The sequence below is a fragment of the Trichosurus vulpecula genome, chromosome 2, assembly GCF_011100635.1.
Source record: "Trichosurus vulpecula isolate mTriVul1 chromosome 2, mTriVul1.pri, whole genome shotgun sequence".
NCBI classification, from domain to species: domain Eukaryota; kingdom Metazoa; phylum Chordata; class Mammalia; order Diprotodontia; family Phalangeridae; genus Trichosurus; species Trichosurus vulpecula.
In genome coordinates this window covers 392,666,896-392,689,822 of record NC_050574.1, presented here as the reverse complement: position 1 = coordinate 392,689,822, position 22,927 = coordinate 392,666,896, and the positions used below count along the sequence as shown (strand labels likewise).

General features: G+C 36.8%; 1 protein-coding gene across 1 annotated transcript in view; it reads right to left on the bottom strand.

Moving 5' to 3' along the window:
• Positions 1–5,374: 5,374 nt before the first annotated feature.
• The window catches only part of GABRG3 (gamma-aminobutyric acid type A receptor subunit gamma3), an 882,331-nt gene continuing 864,778 nt past the window's right edge, over positions 5,375–22,927 (bottom strand). The window contains exons 8-10 of the mRNA XM_036745031.1: positions 19,349–19,545; positions 18,632–18,691; positions 5,375–5,693 (exon numbers count right to left, since the gene is read on the bottom strand). Coding sequence (XP_036600926.1) covers positions 5,415–5,693; positions 18,632–18,691; positions 19,349–19,545 — 536 coding nt within the window. The 3' untranslated portion in view covers positions 5,375–5,414. The remainder of the gene's footprint in view (positions 5,694–18,631; positions 18,692–19,348; positions 19,546–22,927) is intronic.

Genomic DNA, 22,927 nt, shown 5'->3' with positions numbered 1-22,927 from the left:
AATTTAGATATAATTAATCACTGAGTCAGTATTAAACAACTTTCCCCTCTTTTTATTTTGTTTGAGCACTTAAAATGGGCTGTCCATTCTGGGGTGAAACATTATTTGTAGAATTATGATAAACTTCCAAATTATGAAAAGTTTGGCTATTGTACCTTTTTTTTGGAGGGGGAGGGCTAGGCAATTGGGGTTAAGTAACTTGCCCGAGGTCACCCAGCTAGTACATGTCAAGTGTCTGAGACCAGATTTGAACTCAGGTCTTCCTGACTCCAGGGCTGGTGCTCTATTCGCTGCACAACCCAGCTGCCTCTATTGTACATTTCTTACTATTTAACAGACTTATTGCAAATGGGGATGATGAACTCATGTTCTAGGTACTGAGTATTAGAGTTTTGGAGAAACATCTCCATAGATAAAGAAATCTCCAGGACAAAGAAACAGCCATATTCATTTACACTAGTAAGAGATGCTCAGGCTGTACTTTATTCCTTTCTTTATTGGAAACAAAATAAGCCTGATTGATCATATTTTGAAGAAGTGCCTTCCCATTTTAGAGATTACTAACTATAGAGGAATATGTTTTCCTTCAGGAAGATCTCAACTCATCTTTATCAACTCCTGGAACTCCAAGACTTGTACGCTTCCCTCATTCCTTTTTTGCCAAGGAATGCCACTGATTGGCTGTGATTGGCTATATGCTTTGACTAATCCTAAAAAGCAATAAGACCCAGATCTGTATCCTGAGAAGCTGAAAATTGTTACCATTCTGAGCAATCTTCTTTAGCATGCTATCAAATCTTATTTTTTTCCCTTTTCAGTTTGTCTACTCATGTTTTGACCCCCACCCCCACCCCAGTCTTACAGACTTCACAGTGGATGTGCTTCTTCTGAGGATCTCATGAAACTCAGTCTGGAAAACTCTCACAACACCCTTATTTTATATGGAATCTTAGAGAAAGAAAAAGGCTTGAGATCTTTGATTTGTATCATAGCTGTAAGATTATTCAGATTAAAATAGCTTCAGTGTAAACAATATATATTAGTCTGCATATCATCTGCCATGTGGATCAATTTTGTTGGCTGGTTTGTCTGTTAGTAATGCCAAAGTTCCCCTTATGTGGCATGAAAATCTGGTGTCTTTACTTGCTTTAAAGGAGAAAAAAAATCAAATCACTTGTTTTCAATAGCTGTTGAATTTCCTCCCCTCCCTTCCCTACCATAATGCAGCATAGATGATAGAAAAATTTTATTTTTCTTTGTCTGGCAACTAACAGGACATACTACTTACAACTGATTTTTATGCCAAATGAATGCTGATTTAGATGTATTTTGCAGTAAAATGGAATATAAGCTCCTTGTGGGCAGGGATTTAAAAATGACTTTGTATTCCCATATCCTAGCACGTAAGGTATTAATAAATGTGTGTTAAATTGAATTAAACCTTGAAATCCATAAGAGGCATGGATATGAGTGTATATATATATATATATATACACACATACATATGTACATATGTACATATACACACACATACATATATGTTCAGTGTGGTTTGTTGAAAATGGGATCAAGGTTGTTCCTTTAGGTGGTGATTAATATAGTTCAAGGGAGAAAGAAAGATCATCTGAAGCCAGAAAATTTGGGTTCAAATCTAGGGTCTGTCAATTACAGGTCAATTATGGGCAAATCATTTTCCCTCCCTGGCCCTCCGCTTCCTCATCTGTTGAATGGTGGTGGGGGTTGGGATCAATATTTAACTACTACTTTCTAGTTCTAAATTCTATAGAGTTATAATCTTAAGTAAAGCTTTTTAATAGATTTAGAAATGATGTCACTTCATAACAACCATAAGCAGGCCAGTTTCTGAGAGATCTATATTATATTCTGGCTACTGATAGTGGAGCTGTGTAGAAGTTTTCCTTAGTCATTAAAATATTTTGTCCATTTGACAGCTTCTTTCTGTAGTCTCCTTCAAAGTAAACACTTAGCAGTGTAGTGGTGGTCTCAATTTAGTTAAACTCTGGCCTGCTTGGTCCATCTTGTCTCTTTATCTCTCCCCCTAGTTGCTTAAGGCAGTGGCAAACAGCAATGGCAAAACTTGGTCTAGGCAGTAAGGCTGACTCTGAAGGAGAGATAAAGACAAGGTGTCTTTATGATGCCAAGCACCTAGGAAACGTCTTAATAACTGCAGAACTGCCACCTAACATCCTTTCTTCCAAAATGTAGCCTTCAGGCTTTGGAAATGAAGAAACTCTGCAGTCAAGAAAATCTATCCTGGGACCTACCACCTTGCAGTTGCATGCACAGTACATCCCTTTAATAGTCAATCTTAAGAGGGAAAAAAGTGAATAATTCAATTGAGTGGGACTTTATCCCACTCACAGCTTTCCCCTACCCATTATTTGTCACCCAAAAGGACAGCTAGATGCTTAATTGTTCATTCCACAGGCTTCTGTAATAATACAAAAAAATCACAAGGCTAATTTCAATACATGAAATAACCCATATGGACTGTATAGTAAACTCCATACAAGACTGGAGACAGATGGACAAAGTCTGGGCTTAAGGGATTCATGTAGCTGTTTTGATTTAGGAGTAAAAAGCATTTTAACTGGTCTAGAGACTGGGAACTCTGTGACTGGAATTGTATTTTGTAAGAGAGATTAGTGGTGCATTTAAAGATACTAACAGTATGTTTTGGTATGGAGGCTCATTGTCATATGGGGATAGGGAAAAATGTTTTAAATGGTTAAGATCTGTTCATGCCCTCCAAAAACAGAGGCAAAAGGAACATATTTATACATCTATGATCAATCTTCCAAACAGATACTGAGGGTACTAGATGCGTAGAGCTGGGAAAAATTGCAAAACAAAAATGAAGAAGTCAGAAGAAGCAAATGTGTGTTGGTATAAAATCTAGCAATTCTTCCATCTATTGAGAACCTAAGAGCTCTTTAAACTCACCTCCCAGAAAAGGGGGCTTATTATGTGACAATCTTTCTCTGAAACTTAGATCAATGGGCAGGACTTTGTAAAGTTACTGGGAATACACACCATCTCACCTATTTGTCTTCCATTGATTGCTTTATCTTCTTGGCATCCCTTCCTCTTTAGTCCCATTTTATACTATTCCACAAAACTACTTCATATTATGCAAGGTGGCCATTATTCAAACCATTTTTGTGATGGGGTAGGATGCTGGGAAAGATTCCTTGATTTCTAGGTTAAAGAGTTGTAAGGTGAATTTTTTTTGCACAGTGGAGAACTCCACCTCTGAACCCCACCATCACAAAACTCCATTTCAACTAGAGCTGGCTAGGTGTTTCTCTTATCATTATTAAGAGTGAGCTCTCATCTGTGGAAATAGTGGCTTTTGTCCAGTTGGTAAGCAGGAACCACTTACTTTATGATAGTCTGTGTTGATGTAATAAAGCAAATCTTGAATCATAATACTCTAAAATCAAATTAGCACTGTACTTTATGCAGAATTACCTCTCTACAATTCTTGATTCCAGGAAGGAGTGATAATATAGATAAAGAAATTTGCAGATAATTAATAAACTTCACTTAAACCAATAAATTTAGCCTACTTTCCACCAAATGTTTTGTTAGGATAGCAAGTAAATTACAAATTGTATGCTTTGCTTACAAACAACTAGAAAACCATAAGGAAAGAAACTGGAAAAGAGAAGAAAAACAATATTCCTGAAAATTCTTCAAACTAGTTAACCAATACCTGAAAAACGTTTGTACTTTATCTACATACGCACTTTTCATTATACTAGGAATATCTTTGACGTTTTTAAGCAGCCATGCAAATAAGAATGAAACTTTTACCAGCCCAGACATTTTATTTCTACTAACCTGTGCCACCTTGGCTATTTTACCGATGAGATTTATTCTGTTGACAGCTATTTCCCTCCTCAGCCAATGTAAACTATTAGCAGGCTCTGCGGTAGGGACTATATCAGTTTGTCTTAAAATATCTTATGCTTTTACATTGGTTTTAATTCACATCTCATGTGATTAGGGGAGGCCCACAGTGTTTTCGGGATATGCCCTTTTATTTAGGAGATCGTTACCAACTGACAGGACTTTCTTTTTAAAAAGGGAGAACTTGAAAAGTATCTTGAGGAATACTGGTAGTCAGAAACAAAGAAAGAGTTAGATAACAATGCCAAAATAAAGTTGGGTTTATCTTGTACAAAACAGTTATAAATACTAAAGTTCTCTTTGGGATGTTGCTGCTTGACTATTTCAAAAGTATAAAATACTTTTTCTCAGCCAAAGAATATAATTGTTTGATACTTAGCAACTACACATCTTTGTTTTTTTTAATTGGTACTAGTTTTAATTAAAAAACATATTCAGTAGTGATTAAGCCATATTTTGGAGATGGAACCCTCATTTCTCACCCACTGTAAAATGAAATTTGAAAGGTGTATGTGTGTGTGTGTGCGTGTGTGTGTGTGTGCACATGCATATTAGCCCTGTTTTAGCAAGATGAAGAAGGTACCTTGTGCTAACTTGTGATAGTGATTCAGACCTTTGCTCCACGGAAGAGCACAGGCCAGTTTCAATGAAACTTGTTAGCTGCAATCTCCTGTTCTTTATCTTTGTGGTGAACTGGTCTTCCTCTAGTTCAAAAAGGAAAGACAAAGCCTTTAAAACACATTTTAAGTAATACTTTAGATTATCTATTTCTTTGATTTCAACAAATGAAGGATTTAGAAAATTAAATTTTTTCCTTCTCAAAATAATATCACCAGCCGATGTACACCAGGGCAGACACATACACACACAAACATTCACATACATATACCCTTCCCAGCTTTGCCACCTGCTTGACGTTTCATTTATTGAGCAGCTATTAGGATTACAGAAGCTTGGTTGGCTTTTTTAATGGTTATAAGGAGAAATCCTAGGCCTTCTACCACACTGCAACTCACAATGAAGGTCCAACTGCAGAGTTGGTCCTTCCAGCTTTTCAAACACTCCCAATCCAGAAATGTGACTTAGCACTGGTGGGTGCTAGTGTTTGGAGATGAAAGGAGAAAAGATAGATAAGGAAACTCTGGAGGAATCTACAAATGTATCTGCCTGCAGGTCTTATAGATTTCTCTGTTGAGGTGAATCAACAGCTATCCCAATCTCTAAAAATGATACCAAACTGAGTGGAATTTAGTGAGAATTGGATATTGAAAAGCAATTAGGTATTCTCCAACACACACACACACACCCCAGGCACATACATAATAAAACCTTGGTGAGGTTCTATAATAATCATAGATAATGAGCTCTTTGTAATTAGGGATGAAACTGACCAGTGTCCTCCTTTGCTACTGAATATTTGTCAATGCTGAAGGAAAGAAAAAGCGTGAAAACCTTTCAGTCTTCACCACTACTGGTTACATTTAAAGATAGAGGTATCCAACCCAGTAGACCAGGTTAAAGAGCAGGAAAGAGGTTGGGAAAAAGACTCGAGAATATGAGTCCAGCTCTGAGATATCTATGTGAATCCGTCCTTTCCGCCAGGAGCCCGATTTACATTCTTCATAGCAACAGAAGAAGCTTTGACAGTCTTTGCCATCCAGACACTCATAGACACAAGTATCTTCAAATTCCTGCCAGTACATGGAATTATTCAGAGGGATCACTGTAGGAGGTGGTCTCATATCCAGGACAGAATAGTTCTAGAAACAATTGACACAAAAGAGCCAACATTAGACACAGTGTGAACAACATTAGGTGAATCAAGTAATCTGTGTATATGTTGCAGAATGACCAGAGAGACAGGTTAAACATGGAAATTCACATGCTTGTGGCTTGTAGACATATGTTCAGATTGATCAGATGTTTGGAAAATATTTATGTAGTAATAGTCTGGAGAACAAATCATCTGGAGAACAAATATCTAAATCTGTTATGTCCACGGGATTGTTATGTGTAGGATGATATACAAGAGGTAGTCCAGCATAGTGTAGAGAGGTTACCTTGGAATCAGGAAGCCTTGGGTTCAAGTCTCTCCTCTGACCTACTGTGTCACTGTAGGCTGTGTGACTCCCAAAATGTATTAACATCTCAGTGCCCCCAGACAACTCTGTAAGACTTTAAGTTGCTCAAAGGTTGCTGGTTGCTATTAGTAGTGGGAACTTCCCCATTAAATGAGTTGCCTTTCTACAATGAATTTACGTACTGACATCCATTTTTAAAATGTCTTCACAGATCCCTTAAAACGAGAGTGAGGAACCCACAACTCACTTATTTTTTCTGATTCTGAACTTCTATTAAGCACCTTTATTTTTAGAAATTGCATACCTCCAAATGGTTTCAAAATAAAATAAAACAACAAATAAGAGGTCAAATCAGCATGAAAATATTCAACTGTCAGAAATCCCCCTACAATGTCTCACAGGCATGTATGTTGAGTCAATTTATGTAATATCTGTGTGTACAACACCTGAATGAGGTATTAAATAATTTTTGGAAAAACAAAAAAAAATAACATTGACACATTTTTTGATGATCTTTGGAGAGAAAGATGGCTTTCATTAGAATATAATTATGCTCCTTGAAGGTAGGGTCTTGTTTTTGTCTTTATCTCACCAATGACTTGCACAGAGTCTGGCACAGAATAGGTGCTTAATGAATGCTTATTGAACTGAATTCAGTATTAATTCATTTGGTATTCATAAACCACACAATGGTTCACAACTGACCAATGAATATTATTATTGCCAGAGCATATATGTTGCCTTGTGAGTATATTATCTTTTAATTTAATAAAAGTAACTACAAAATAAAACAACAGCTAAAGGACATTCAAAAAAAAAAGCATGAATCTCAGTTTGTGGAAAAGCATGTACGATCACTCTGAGCAAAAAAGAGTAAAAGCCAAACATAGGAATTTGACTGAAAATGTGACGAAATTATTCAGTGATGAAACAATATTTGTTACTGTCAAATCTTTACTTTGTGATTGTCAACATGTCAGTTGGTTTTTGTTTATTCAAATTCACTGCTGGTGGAATTGTGAATTAGTCCAATTGATCAAGAAAACAATTTGGAATCATGAGAAATATTACTAAATTGTTCATATCCTTTGACCAGAGATCCCGCGTCTAGGCAATGATACGGTGACATGACTAATACATTTAAATAATTCCCAGTTATTCATAAAACAAAAATGGTTTTTTCAATATGACTAAAACTAGAAATACAATATATACCCAACAATTGGGGGATGGCTTAGTAACTGTTAGTGTATGAATATAATGGAATATGATTACATCATAATGAAGAATAAATATGAAGAATTTTGAACAAGATGAGAAGATTGGTATGAAATGATACATAATAAAGAAAGCAAAGACAACAAGACATCCACACAATAACTACAATGTTATAAACAAGCATGAAAGAGCAACATAATTTAGGACAACAAACAAATATTGTTCAGAACAAATTATCAGGGGCAGCTAGGTGGCTTAGTGAGTAGAGCACTGGCCCTGGAGTCAGGAGGACCTGAGTTCAAATCTGGCCTCAGACACTTGACACACTTACTAGTTGTGTGATGTTGGGCAAATCACTTAACCCCAATTGCCCCCCCCTCCAAAAAAAGAACAAATTATCATTAAAGTATAAATTTTTCCTTTCTGATAAAAATAAATATAAGCTACACAATGAGAAAATGGCATCTATATCAGTGACAATTTCTCTAGTAAGGTTATGCTTAATTCTTTTGGAGCAATGTGCTTTGTCAGGGTTTGCTTAAAAATATTTGTTGGGAAGTACCTGCTACAACATGACAAACTGTTTCAGTGATAGTTGATGGAAAATAAAATATTTATCTAATGCTTATTTCACAATTAATTATAGACAGATTGGACAAGGAGTTTTAGGTATTTCTATAGAAGTTAAGTGGTAGGATCATCATAGTAAATTTCTAAGCAACTGTTTGTCAAGCCTATTAATAATCCTTCAGAGATTGACAAAAAAATTGTTAAAATTGCACTGTCCTGTTACACATGTAGAAATGGCCTAAAAAGTAGATTTTTAGAAAATAAAATCTAATACTTTGAACCCTTAGTAGTTTGTCAGATTTTCCCATCCTTTAACTGGATGCAGCTATTCATCTGTTATCCTTTCTGTTGATCTGTCTGTCTATGTAACATAAATTTCAGTCCTGGAACATTCATAAAATGCTCCCCACTTTGGTCAAGAGGATGATATCTCAAGGCTACGTGCCTAAGGGACCAAATTGGTGCCAGAATTTAGGACTCAAAAAAGTGATTCCAAGTGTCTGTTTCTGGAAGCTTACTCAAAAGGAAATTCTGTGAAGTTTCTAGAGAGGCAGGTTAGAGATCAGGGACATATTGAGGTGCCAGTTCCTCTACATGTTTGCTATTTCCCAGAGTCTTTTTTTCCCTTCTTTTCCCACAGGTCTCTTCATATAGAATGCCTGGAAACAGTTGAGTTTCTCAAAGAAATAATGAAGATCATCTCTCTTTTTCAAAGCTGTTACACCAGCTGTGCTCCTCAAATGGACACACAGTATTAAACCATCTTTCCCTCTACGAATAAGGAGAGTCATACACAAGTGCTACCGCCTTGAAATCCAGGCAGCGTTCAGACACTTTAGAGCATTCTAAGGATCTGGTCAAAAACTCTATACGCCAATCAAAGTATTAACAACTTATCTAAAATTTGAACTGTAGGAAAATCTTTTATTTTCTTCATTTTGCAATATCAAAAAAATCTGAAATTTAAATGAATTCAGCATAGCCCATAGAATTCTGTAAGAGGCATTAAAAGCTGGGATGTGAAAATTAAAAATTATGCATGCATGTGCAGGACTTACACATCTTCAGCTGGGGTACTAACTAAGCAGTGTTACATATTTTCAAAGTATAAAAATTTATATTTGTATAAAATCTTTCCAAAACTACATAGTCTGGCAGAAAATTATATAACCAGGGAAGCAATATTAAAAAAAAACAACACAATCTATTTATTTATTTATTGCCTTTCAGTCAGTCATAGTCTATTGTAGGCCAAGTAGCTTATTAAAAAAAATAATAACAACTTTTTGGCATGGTGCCATTGTAAGTCCAGTGGTTATGGAACTGGAATGGAGTCAGATTCCTTCTTTTATCTGCCTATCCATTACCTAAAGTCAAAACAGACAAACAGTAAGAAGAAGCAAAAGGCCTAAATTATCAGCACATAGGAAAAAATCACTTCTAGAATTGAGAACTTGACTCTCCAAAGAATTGTTTAGAATGCTCTAGATAATACTTCAAATTTGTAAAATAAATAATAACTAGAAAATAAATGTTAAACTGACTTTTATTGAGAAAATGGCTTTTAATTTTTATTTGCCATAATAAACCAGAAATAATGAAATCATATTTTGATCTTCTCCTGACATTAAAACAATGTAATGTGGTTTATTTGGGGCTGCTTGAACTGAAAAGCTTAGGGGCTTGTCATAAAGGAAAAAAAATATGTAAACAGGCAGGAAGTATAATGAAATCAGATGACAGGAATTTTCATCCCTGGAACAAGGCAGAAGTAGGGTGAGAGGTCATTTAGAATTTATTTTACAAAGCTGTACTTAGGGAATTAAATCAATCATTTAAGTTTTTTTTCTCTAGTTTTAATATTTCTTTTGACAGGTCTTATGATTTTGTTCCAATATTAACCGTCTAGTGATGACCATGTCCACAACCTTTTGGGTTGTTGAAAAAGGGTGTTGACTATCATCAGTGAGTTATCTTGATAAAACTCTACTAGTCTTTGCTCCACTTCTTGTACTCCAAGGTCAAACTTCCTTGTTATTCCAATTATGTTTGATTCCCTATTTTATCATTCCAATCCCTATGATGTGACCTTTTTATTTTTTTGGGGGGGGTGTTATTTCAAAAAGATGTTATAGGTCTTCACAGAACTCATCAGCTTTAGTTTCTATGGCACCAGTGGTTGGAACATAGACTTATATTACTGTGATGTTGAACAATTAGCTTTGGATTTGAACAGATACAATTCTGTTCTTTTTGAGATTATATCCCAGTACTGATTTTTCCACCCTTTCATTAGCTATGAGGGCTACTCTATTTCTTTTAATGTATTCTTGCTTATAGTAGTATATGTAATTATAATCTGAATAAAATTCACTCATTCCTGTCTGTTTAAATTCACTGACATTCCATGATGTGGGTGTTTAATCTTTTCTCCTCCTATTTGGTCACATCCAACTTGCCTTGGTTCATAGATCTTACATTCCAGGTTTCCATGCAATATTGATCTTTACCACATCAGACTTTCCTTTTGTCACCAGACACATTTGTAGCTGAGCTTCCTTTTGGTTTTGGCCCAACCAAATTGGTACTGGAACTACTTGTAGCTGTCCCCTGTTCTTCCCCAGTAGTGTGTTGAACACCTTCTGCCTGAGGGGGCTCATCTTCCAGCGTCATACCTTTCATCATTCTAGTATTGTCCATGGGGTTCTCTTGGCAAAGATACTAGAGTGGTTTGTCATTTCCTTGTCCAGTGGATTACCTTTTGTTAGAACACTCCACTATGACATATCTGTCTTGGGTAACTTTGCACAGCATAGCCCAAAGTTTCATTGAAATGCAGAAGTTCCTCTGCCATGACAAGGCAATGATCCTGGAGCTGACTGTGGCTCAGGTCATGAGTTTCTTATCACAAAATTCAGACTTATATTAAAGAAATTAGGGAAAACCATCAGACTGCATATTTAAGAAATAAATAAATATCCCTCATGAATATGAAATGGAAATGATGAATAGATTTAAAGAATTAGATTTGGTAAATAGAGTTCCTGAAGTACTATGAACAGGGGTTCACAATATTGTACAGGAGGCAGCAAGAAAAAAAAATTCAAAGCAAATGAAGAACAAGATAGCAAAATAGCTGTCTGATAAGGCTTTACAAATAGCTGAGTAAAGAAGGAAAACAAAAGGCAAAAGAGAAAGGGAAAGATATACCCAACTGAATGAAGACTTCCAGAGATTAGGGAGGAGAGATAAGAAGCTTTTCTTAAATGAACAGTGCAAAGAAATAGAAAATAATAAAATGGGAAAGACAAAAGATATCTTCAAGAAAATTAGAGATATTGAGGGGATGTTTCATTCAAAAATGGACATGGTAAAAGACAAAAATGGCAGGGACTTAACAAAAATATAAGAGATAAAGAAGTGGTGGAAAGAATATACAGAAGAACTATAATAGAAAGATCTTAACATCAGTGATACCTGCTCTGATGTGGTTGCTGATCTAGAGCAAAACAGCTTCAGGATGCGTTGCTAACAATAAGGCTAGTGGAGGTGATGGAATTCCAGCTGAGTCATTTAAAATCTGAAAATATGGTGCTGTTAATGAGTTGCGCTCAATATGTTAGCAAATTTGGAAAACCAAACAATGGCCACTGGATTGGAAAAGATCAGTTTACATTCCAATCTTAAAGAAGGGCAACGCCAAAGAATGTTCAAATGATCAAACAACTGCTCTAATTTCACATGCCTGCAAGGTTATGCATAATATTCTGCAAGCTAAGCTTCAGCAAGATGTGAACCTAGAATTACCAGAAGAACAGGTTGGTTTTCAAAGAAGTAGAGGAAATAGAGACCAAATCACCAACATTCACTGGATCATGATGAAAGCAAGGGAATTCCAGGAAAAAAATCTACTTTTGCATCATTGGCTACTTTTAACAGTGTGGATCACAACAAAATGTGGCAGATTCTCAAAGAGGTCATCCTTCTTGTCTCCTGAGAAACCTTTATGCAGGCCAAGAATCAACAGTTAGAATCAGACATGGAACAACTAATTGTTTTAAGATTGGAAAAGGAGTACTACAAGGACATACATTGTCACCTAATTTGTTATGTAGACTACATCTTGCAAAATGCCAGGCTGGATGAATCAAAAGCCAGAATTAGCTTCCTAGGAGAAACATCAACAACCTCAGACACGCGGACAATAACACTGCAATGGCAGAACATGAAGAATTAAGAATTCTTTTAATAAGGATGAAAGAGGAGAGAATAAAAACTGGCTTGAAACTTAACATAAAAAATGCTAATATCTTGGCAACTGGTCCCATCACTTCCTGGCAAATAGAGGGAGAAGAAATGGAACCAGTATAAGATTTCATTTTCTTGGGCTCAAAAATCACTGCAGATGGTGACTTCAGACACAAAATTAAGACACTTGCTTCTTGGAAGGAAAGCTATGGCAAATCTGGATAGTATACTAAAAAGCAGATATATCACCTTGCCTACAAAGGTCTGTATAGTCAAAGTTATGGTTTTTCTGGTACTAATGTGCAGTTGTGAGAGTTGGATTATAAGGAAAGTTGAATGCCACAGAATCGACACTTATACAGAACTACATAGGTATATTGACAATTATCATCTATATTGTGATTATCGTCTTGCTAATACATTTGGTGACAAGGATGGGATCACAAGGTATAAAATATCTATTTCAAGGTAGAAGGGCTTTAGAGCAAGAAATGGTTATCCCAGGATGGGATGATATACCTTATTCCTCCCTTGCAGGAAGTGGTCTATTGGAGCAGGACTCTATGAAGACTGGAAACAGGCTGCAGAGGGGACAACCTAATAATTTGGAAAGCTGTTTGCAAGAAATTGAAGTTAACATAGGGAGAGAATTGCCAACAGTGTTCTCTAGGCAAGGCTGCATTCTGTTGTCAGTTTATCATTTGATTTATCAAAGAATGGACAGATTGTTAAAAGAGAAAATGCAGATGGAAAGAGAATTATCTAGCCTGAATGGTAATATTTCTATACCACAGCAAGATGGGGAATCTGAGGTGGCAGAAGAACAGATTATTATTTAGGAATCAAGTGATTTTGCTGTTAATTTGGCTAGAAGAAAGAGGAAGCCAAGGAGGTCAAAAGTGCATTTGAATTCAGCCCAGATTGAGTCTAGCTTCTAGTCTTGTTGCCATAGTGATGGAGAAGCGAGTCAGCAGAGAATACCTGGTTTGGCAGGATATGACCTACATTGTTTAGAGGACTTTTGGTTGGATAGAAAAGAGATAAGAAAAATCTCTACTGGAATATGTATGAAAATTCCTAGGAATCACTTTGGACAGATATTACCTAAATCAGGATTAGCAGCTCAAGGAATGCATGTATTGGCTGGAGTGATCGATTCTAATTATCAAGGAGAAATTATTATGACATTCCAAAATTCAGGTGAAGAACTCATACAGTATTGTAAAAATGATAAAATATTTCAAGTGATTATTATTCCTTGTGAAACAATATCTCTTGTGAAAACTGACCCTCCTTCTGAAATAACTGTCAGAGGAAATGAAGGGTTTGGTTATACTGATAGAATAAAATTGGAAGCTAAAGTATGGGTAAAATGGAAACCAGATGATGTTCCAAAGGCTGCAGAAATTATAGCACGTGAGAAAGATAATACTGTAACTATTGTTTATTCAGGAGAAGATGATTTCCCAACTGTACCTTTGGCTCATGTATTCTACTGCGAATTAGACTATGATAGTCTCCTTGTTTCTTTTGGACTTTTGTCTGTTAAATTTGATAGATTTGTTTCCTGCAGGCTTAGTACCATCCACCTGCAGATGACTGATTGCTTAAGCTGGATGTCATCCCCTGATGTCACCCTGGACCTGATGGCTGTGATGTGTCACTTCTGGGCTGGGCGTCAACTGAGTTCTGGATGCCGCTAAAGAACTGACCTCTCGAATGGGAATCTACCTCTTGGGGCAGGGACAGCTCTATGTCCAATTTCAGCAGGAAGAAGCTATGGAGGACAAGACCTTTGCCCCTTACCCCAAGATTTTGAGCTCCATTCATTCTAGGGGGGAATGATGATATTGGTTTATGTGCTTTTTTTGTGTTATCCCTGTTATATTGTTGTAAAGTTCTATTGACACCAGTTATCCCAAAACTCCTACTGATTGCCCCATTGACCTATGTAATGATAAAGAAAGATCTTGGGGATGAAGGTAATGGTAACTTAAATTAGAAAATCTTTCCCACCCATTAATAGGCCCATGTGACCTGCTTATGTCACAGGAAGCCCAAGTCACATGTGGTGGGAGGAGCTTGCTGAATGAGAGGAACTGGAAGGGTGAGGCAGGAAATTCTCAGAGCAGTTAGAGCTGAAGGAGAGAACAGCCATGTCCTAGCTGTTCTGTGAGTGTGTGTTGGTGGCAAGGCCCCAGCAGGGGGCAGGAAGGTTATGGAATGGAGTCTTTCTCTGCTGTGATACTGTGTATTGATTTCTTTGCTGCTGTGATGGATTGGACTCATTGGTTTTGGAATCTGGTTCTCTGGTGTCTGAATAAATGGTTCACTTCTACCTTCTATATGGAGAGTCTCTTATATTTTGTTATACAGAACTACATACGCAAATTGACAATTATCGTCTATATTGTGATTATTGCCCTGCTAAGACACATACATGCATACATATACATATACATGCATATATACATAAACACATGTACACACACAAATACACACATGTGTGTATATATATATATACACACACACGTGTGTGTGTGTGTGTGTGTGTGTGTGTGTGTGTGTATAAATAAAACAAAATTGTTAGTAAAATTGACTTGAGACTAGGGTAGTAAGGTCATTCTTCCCCACCAAATGTAGGACATTCCTCAAAGCAAGCAATTTATCTGCTTATATCCCAGTTACACATAGCTGGTTTCTCACTCCACTTGGACGCTCACAGGACACACAAGTCTTTGTGTCCAGACTAGAGGGATTGTTGAAATGTGCACAGAGTATTTTAACTATAGAAGCTTGTAGGGGGCAGAAAACAGAGGCAATATGCTCAAACACTGTGGTGGGGGGAGTGCCAAACTTACATTGGGCTGTTATGCATTGGCATTTAGGTTACAATTATACTAGAGGATCTTCAATGACTTTGTAGGGATATCTCAGGTTCTGTTGGGGACTTGAGGGACAAAACCTTCTATGGAAGGAATACCTTTATTTAGATGGAGTTGGGAAAAATATCTTCTTCTTAGTCCTCAGTTTCTGTGCATGATCAGGAGAAATATAGTGTGATCTTAGATATAAATTCTTGGGAATCAGCCTCTGTAAAGTCACTTATAGTAACTTCTATGCCATTTACTTTGAGTGGAGTCTATTCAGTTATGCTTTTAAAGCTATATTAGATAGAGAGAACTCAGATGATGCCAGATGCTTTTAACAACATGTTATTGATACTTGCTTCCCCACAGCCTAGGAAGAAAGGTCAAAGGCTTATTGGGCTCTTTAGGTTTCGGAGAATACTTATTCCATGTCTAGATATTTTAATGGCTTCTACCAAATTAATATTAAATCTCCTTATGAGTGGGTACTTAAACAAGCTTTGGCCATCTAAGACTTAAAGAAGGTTGTCTAGCTAGCTCTTCCCTTGAGCTTTTATGATCCTGGCGTGTATATGTGTGCGTGTGTGTGTGTGTGTGTGTGTGTGTGAGTGTGTTTCTAGACATTTCTGGTTATAAGGACTAGGATGAAGGAAGCCTTTGGATGGGACTAAGAGACATGAAGATTAAATGACTATTAGGCTTCTGGAGCCATAAACTCCCTGAGGAAGTCACTCATCCATGCTCCAAAAGCAATTCCTTTCATTTTTTTGTCCTGGTTGGTACTGAATAGATGGCATGGGCTAAATGATCATCTTTCCTCCGTCATTGCCTAGGAAGAATTAGATAATACAAGATGGGTTCTCTACCAAAAGAGTTAGGTAAGAAGAGGTTTCCATTGTCAGATGGAAATAGCACATCCCTCATGAATTAATGCACTTCCTGAAAAAATTGTGATATTGCTGGAAGCTGAGATTTCTAATCACATCCTTGATATTTTACCCACTCTGATATACCAATGGATCTTTGCTTATGACGACCTAACTCTTGTTTTGCTTAGTTTATTGTTTCCTGCCTATTATGATATAGGTATATGTAATGGAAATTCAGCTGTTGTTAAACTAGCAATGGGGGATATCTTAAAGAATGGGTGTTCTGGCAAGTGTCCCCAGTGACCTAAGCTATGAGCTTCATGGATGGTCTTTGAGGAAGATTGAGGAAAAGAGAAGACAAAATTTTTATTTTAACGTTATTTTTCATTTTAACATGAAAACAGCTAAAAACAAATAAGCTATATATAGGTTAAATTTGAAATGATCAACAGAGAGAAGGCACTTGATTTAAGTTTACTGAAGGGTAAGCATATCCTTTAGCTTATTTAATAGTAATTTTAAGTCCTTAGATGGAGATGAATGGGAGTCTTTATTCAACTCTTATCAAAGAAGATGGTAGGCCCTTGGCCAAGGTCTCTAAAGTATCCACAATTTAGTCAGGAAGAGCTTTCAGCTAGTGGGCCTAAGAGCACTATATGGGTACCAATGCAAGGTGAATTCCAGCACCAACTCAAGATCTGAAATAGGTTACATGCCAGAGGCAGCATGCAATCTCTCTCTCTCTCTCTCTCTCTCTCTCTCTCTCTCTCTTTCTCCCTCTGCCCCGTCTCTCTAATTCAATTGATCCAGACCTGGACCAGTGATGGGAACCAGTAACAATGGCAGAGATAGCAATCATGTCCACTAATATCAGGTTGGGGATATCAGCCAATCAGTGAATTTGATGTTCCTGGTGCTGCTCCCGGCTATCAGGTTTTAAAAAAAAATTATATATATATATACACACACACACATATACACACATATATATGTATATAATATACACACATATATAGTATGTATGTACATATACACACATATACATATATACACATATATGTATACATGTGTATCTATGTTATGCACACACACATATATATACACACAAACACACACATGTTTTAATTGGATTTTATGGTTCACAAGTACCTATCACCTTAAAATAGCAACAACAAAATCCAAACAAAAACTTGAATCATTCGGACTAAGCCAAATTTTGTTTAGCGCATAAGGTAGATATTAGGCTACATGACCTCTAAGGTCCCTTCAAGTACTGAAGCTGTGACCCTATGATTTAGGATGTACAACTTAAATATTTACTAGTTCTTTTAGTTTAAATTTTGTATCAAATTAAAATTTTGAGATCTAAAATTCTACATATGTCCCATAAGTTATACTAATACTTATAGTTTTCCTTCACTTACTTTCAGGAGATCCAGGACTAAGGAAAAAAAGTTACAAATACAATACATACATGCACATACATATACACACATGTATTCCAGAAAAGCTCTATGTTATATAGGAAGTTGTTTTGTGATTAGCCAAATCATATGGATTATAGTAGGTTCAAAGTCTCAGCTAGGTGCATCTCCAGGAAACAAACTTCAAATGTAGATGGGCTCAATTTGCGAATGTCAGATTGCCCGGTTTTCCAGCCTTACATAGGGATCACAAATGTCTTATCCCAACTGTGCTGCAAAGTCTTGAAATACTTCCTAAGGAGGCTATTAGCTGGTTCTAAGAAATAATTTCTAATGTTACTTGAGTAGTTCTTTAATTTCATCCACTAGTTGCATCCTGAGTTATTCATTCTTTTAATCCCTCTGGATATGTGTCTTTACACTTACCCTAAAAGGATCCTACAACATCTTCCCTGTACTTTTGAAGTTGATTCATGTCACTGTTTAATTTTAATTGTGGTGGCAATGGTTGAAAATGGCACAAGCTGGAGTATCTTATAGAACAGGAGTATAGGATCTTGATAAAATTTCAGTTTTGAAGTTCTTAGACTGTTTTGTTAAAAGTATAAACTATTTGCTGAAGGGTTGTCTGAGTCTTTTTCTCTCTCCCACTTGATTGATACCTTTTATGATTTTGAATTAATTAATTTTATTCTTTTTCCTAGGGCACTAGACTTTCCCCTCTGTTGTTTTGCTCTCTAGTCACAGGAGATTTTCTGTTCTCTTTGATCAAGGGATTCTCTACATGCTCTTAGCTGCATTACTTCTATACAAAAAAGGGGGGGGGGAGATAATTTGGCTCTTTTCTGTTTTTACTTTACTTTTTCTCCATTCCCTGCAGCCAAATCAATCAACAAACATTCATATGTGTCTGTAACTGTCCTGTGTGCTCAACTTGACTTTCTGATCTTTGGCTAAGTTAGTTAATATTTTTCTGCCTCTTTAAGACCCAAGTGATTTATTCTGGTTTGGTAGCTGTTTTTAAGTACCCTGCATTCTGCCATGTGACTATTCAGGAAAGCAGATGTTGTCAAAACCTGTACTTTCTTATTGTGATTTTTCATTGAGTCTGAAATGGGCTATTCTTTAAGCCTGATGCCACTCCCAATGAAAAGAAACATATTTAAAAAGATGGCACCTCATTGAGACTTCCCATGAGAAGATTTAAAAAGTACTAAATGGAAAACTCAACAGCAATTTTGGCCAACATGTCTAGTATACAGGTTGACAAGAGACATTTATTGTATCCCTAAAGTGATAAATATAAGAGTTGTGTCAATTAGGCACAGATAGCATGTACATAGCTTATTTTCAAATGAAAGCTTATTGAAATAGAGATGCTCAGGAATTATTGACACCTGGCAGGGAGCAATACATACGCTATGGGTGTGTGTGCGTATTCTTTCATGGACCCATTCAGTTGTCTCTGAGTGCATTAACTAGAACAAAAGGGGAAAAAAAAAACAATTAGCATGCCATTTTCATTTGCTAAAATCCAACTCCTCCATTATTAAATTAATCCATGTCCCATTAGGGAAAAGCCATAAAATTAAAGGTTAGAAATGAATAAAATGTTTTGCAAGGCTACTGAATAATTGAATACTGCTGGTGGGAAGGTAGCCTTCATTTCTGTGGCTGAGAAGTCCCAAATGAGGACTTCTTAGTTACTTAATTAAAAACCTGAAAGTATTAAGTATTTACCTAAGGTCAGGAAAGATAATTTTTAGATAATTTGTGTAATAGCAGATGGAATGCCTTGAGATCATTAAGATCTGGGTTCAACTCTTGCCTTTAAAGTCCAATGGCTGTGTGACTGATGGCAAGTCACTCAATGGATTAACTGCTCTAGGCAGCTCTTTAAGACTATAAGTTACAAACCAATTGCTGTTCTGTATCCAGAGGATGTTTCTTCACTGGGAACTGCCTACACTGATGAAATTGCAGGTCTTAATCTTCATCTTCCCATCCCAAAAAGATAGTTATACATAAAATTACTAATTCTAAGTCATATGTACATGTAGCATACTAATTCAAGGCAATTTTTCCTCTAAAAAATGTATTTGGTTGTTTTAGTAAATACAGTAAAGGCAACATACCGACTTTTTCTTCTTGGCGCAGTTTGGCTTTCTGCAGCTTGAATAATAGTTAAGAGTAGCATATTCCATCAGAGCAGCGAAGACAAATAAAAAGCACACAGTCACGAACAGGTCCATGGCAGTGACGTAGGACACTCGAGGTAAGGATTTCCGTGCTATGGTACTCAGAGTTGTCATAGTCAATACTGTAGTGATCCCTGCATGGAGATATTTTATTTCATTTTTAGGGTGTAATTTTTTAATCAATTAAGGAAGTTTAGTATATGAAAATAGTCACTGAAGACATGGAAACAGAATTATGGATAGAGGAGGTACATCAGAAACAGAACAAATAAACAAAAGAATATTCAGTTAAAAAACAAGAAGAGGCAGCGTGGGGTGGCCTCTTCTTGTGAGAACAGTCTTTGTAGTCAGGATGATATGTCCTCAAGTCCTGCTTTTGAAGCATTCTGGCTTTGTAACCTTATACAAGTTATCTCAATGCTCCAAGTTAGCACCTAATGCTAAGACTTTAAATTGAAGAGTGGCTGCTGGTCTACAGTGATAGAGGTTTCCTTAATGGGAGTTCCCTACTCCAGTGAATTACGGTTTTAGACTAATAATAAGTAAAGATTAGTAAGAGTGCTAATTGGAGAGTGGCCTAGAGATCTTTTGGTCCAATTCTATTACTTTACAGATTAGAAAACTGAGGTACAGAAAAGGCAATTTGCCTGAGGTGACACAGGTTTTCAGTCATTTTTCAATCTGTTCTACTCTTCATGACTCCATTTGGAGTTTTCTTTGCAAAGATACTGGAGTAGTTTGCCATTTCCTTCTCTAGCTCATTTTATAGAAGAGGAACTGAGGCAAAGAGGGTTAAGTAACTTGCCCAGACTAACATGACTAGTTAGTATCCAAGGCCAGATTTGAACTCAGGTCCTCCTGATTCCAGGCCCAGCACTTTATCCACTATGCCACCTACCTGTCCATAGGTAGTAAAGGGCAAAGTATGGATTCTGTATTCAAACCCAGAATCTCATGCTTCCATTTAAGCACTTTTTATCACATTACTGCACAGTATATTTTGGGATGAAAATAAAATAGCACTAGCACAAACAGAAAAAAAAAAAAGTTGGTCTTTGGATCAATAAACCGGTACAAATGTAAACACAATGGGATTTTTGGCTTGGCATGCTCAGATCATCTAATATGAGGCATTCAAGTGAGAGATACCATAGGACCTACTTCTGAGAGAAGACCTACAATGTGGGTGGCAATAGTTTCCTTCCATTAGCTTCATAGGCTGAGCAGGCTGTATCATTAAAAACTACCAGACTGGGACAGTCTAACTTTCTCTTTCTGGCTGAACCCAAAGGAGATGAAGGTCCTGTTCATGCCCATTATGGGCACCATGAATTATGAAGAGTGAGGTAAAGGACTACTTTCCACTCCCCCCTACCCTCTTTTAGGCCTCATGCCTCTGAGAATCAGGTTTGGGTGTTGGTCTGTTTTGTTTGTCCTTTTCAGTTATAGGAACAGGTGATGGAGATTTTGAACCTAGGAGTTAAAAACATGGTAACCTTGGAGACAAGATTTCAGGCTGGATATTTTTGCCAGCCTGGAAGATCCCTGAGAAGCCAAGGTGCCAGTTATAAGCTCAAGGTAACCTTCACCTTGGAACTTGGTAGGACTAGACTATATAAGAACTGAGTTAAAACATGAACCTAATAATCCGTCACTTTTCTCCAGACACTGAGATGCTGTAAGGGGGGATTGTACCTCCACATGCTGGGGAGGATGTTTGCTCTTGCTGTATCTTTGAAACAAATATTCTTTCATAAAACTAATCTGACTGTTAAGTGGTTAAAAGGAAATGAAGTACTTGAGATCCGTAAATTGAGGGAACACGGTTGGGATCTGAGTGAGTGATAGAAAGACTAGACATCCCCTAGTACCCTAAAGGGTGTTGGAGAGCTCTGGTGGAGGGAAAAATGTAACACACCTGGCCTTTAGGCAGGGGTGGGAGGTGGTGTTGGGTAGTCCTGGTTATATAAGCAGCATAGTAAAGTGAACCAAATTCTAGGAGACAAAAGACCTGGGAGGTTCTAGTTTTAGCTCCATAGCTTTCTGTGTCCTTCGGCAAGTAAATTCTGTAGGCTTCTGTTTTGTTATACTGATTACAGAATTTTGAACTAGAAAGAAGCTTGGAGGTTATCTAGTAAACTCTCCTCATTTTATAGTCAAGGGGGTTGAGACCCAATGAATTTAGAAAATTTGTCTAAGGTTATGGATATAGGAAGAATGTAATGAAAGTGCTCTGTTCACCATAATACCACCCTACCTACCACCTGCTCTGAGGACCTCCTAGGATTTGCTGAGATAAAGAAATGAAATGATGTATATCAAAGCAATGTAAAAAACAATGAAGTTCAATTTTAAATTTTTTTTTTTTTTGGTATTTCAAATGGTCTATGCTTTCATCAGGGATGGATAATCTTTCCACCAGTGCAGATTGCAACCCTTACAACTCTCAGTGTCAAGTTTCCGTGATATAAATTAAGGTATTATTATACTTGAGAAATTTCAGTTGTATGTTTGAGTATGAGTGAATTAGCTTCAAGAAGTCTTTCTAACCTAACGACTGAAGAAGAAATTCAGTAGCTAAAAGAACCCAAGGGAAATGTTATCAGAGTTTAGTTACACAGATTCAGTTTTCAGAGGCCTCTTAGGTCCTATTCAAAAATCTGTACCTTAAATTTAAATGCAATGCTCCCAGGTGACATTAAGGTACCTCAGGGGTGACAATCAGTAAGTGATATGGTGACAATGAGGGCACTTTTAAACACTTTCGGATTAGAGAGCCGGAACTCAAATCTCATCTCTATAATCTATTGTGTGTATGACCTCCTTCCTACAAGTCACTTTATCTCTCTGGGCCTGAGTTTCCCCATCTACAAAAGAAAAAGGTTGAACTAGAGGATGTTGGGGGTCTCTTCAAACTCTAGGCCTATGAAATTATGAACCCATTTTTTCCCCTGAGTTTCAGAAGGCTACTATTTGCTCAGATTTCAACAGACTTGAAAACATAAATGTCGAAGTCTTATAGCAGAAATAATCACTTTCAAACAGAAAAAAAAATAGTTATTTAAACTGTTACAAACGTTACATAAACACCAAAACATCTAATGGCTCCAAAGTCAATATATAAAGAAACCATGTAAAGATATAATTAGGCATTTTTTTCTCTCTTTAGTATCCTTTATCCATTTTTTTTTAGATTCAACTTGAGATGCTACGATACTTGCCCTAATCTATTTCACTTTGTATGGAAAGTCCCTGCTGACAACTTGTCATTTGGCTTCAGTTATGGATACCATGACTTAAGGAATAATCTTATTTCCTCTGAGATGCCCACTTGCATAGTATATTTCTGAAAGGATTTCACCAGGGGATTTTATCTTCATTTAAATGTTTCCACTTCTCAGGCTTCTTACACAAGGAAAAGAAATAGAGAGTGATGCAGTCTTCTTTCTGGGACCCCCAATCTCCAATAGGTCTCTCTGTTCATCCATTGGATGCTTTTCTGCCTTATATTACTTT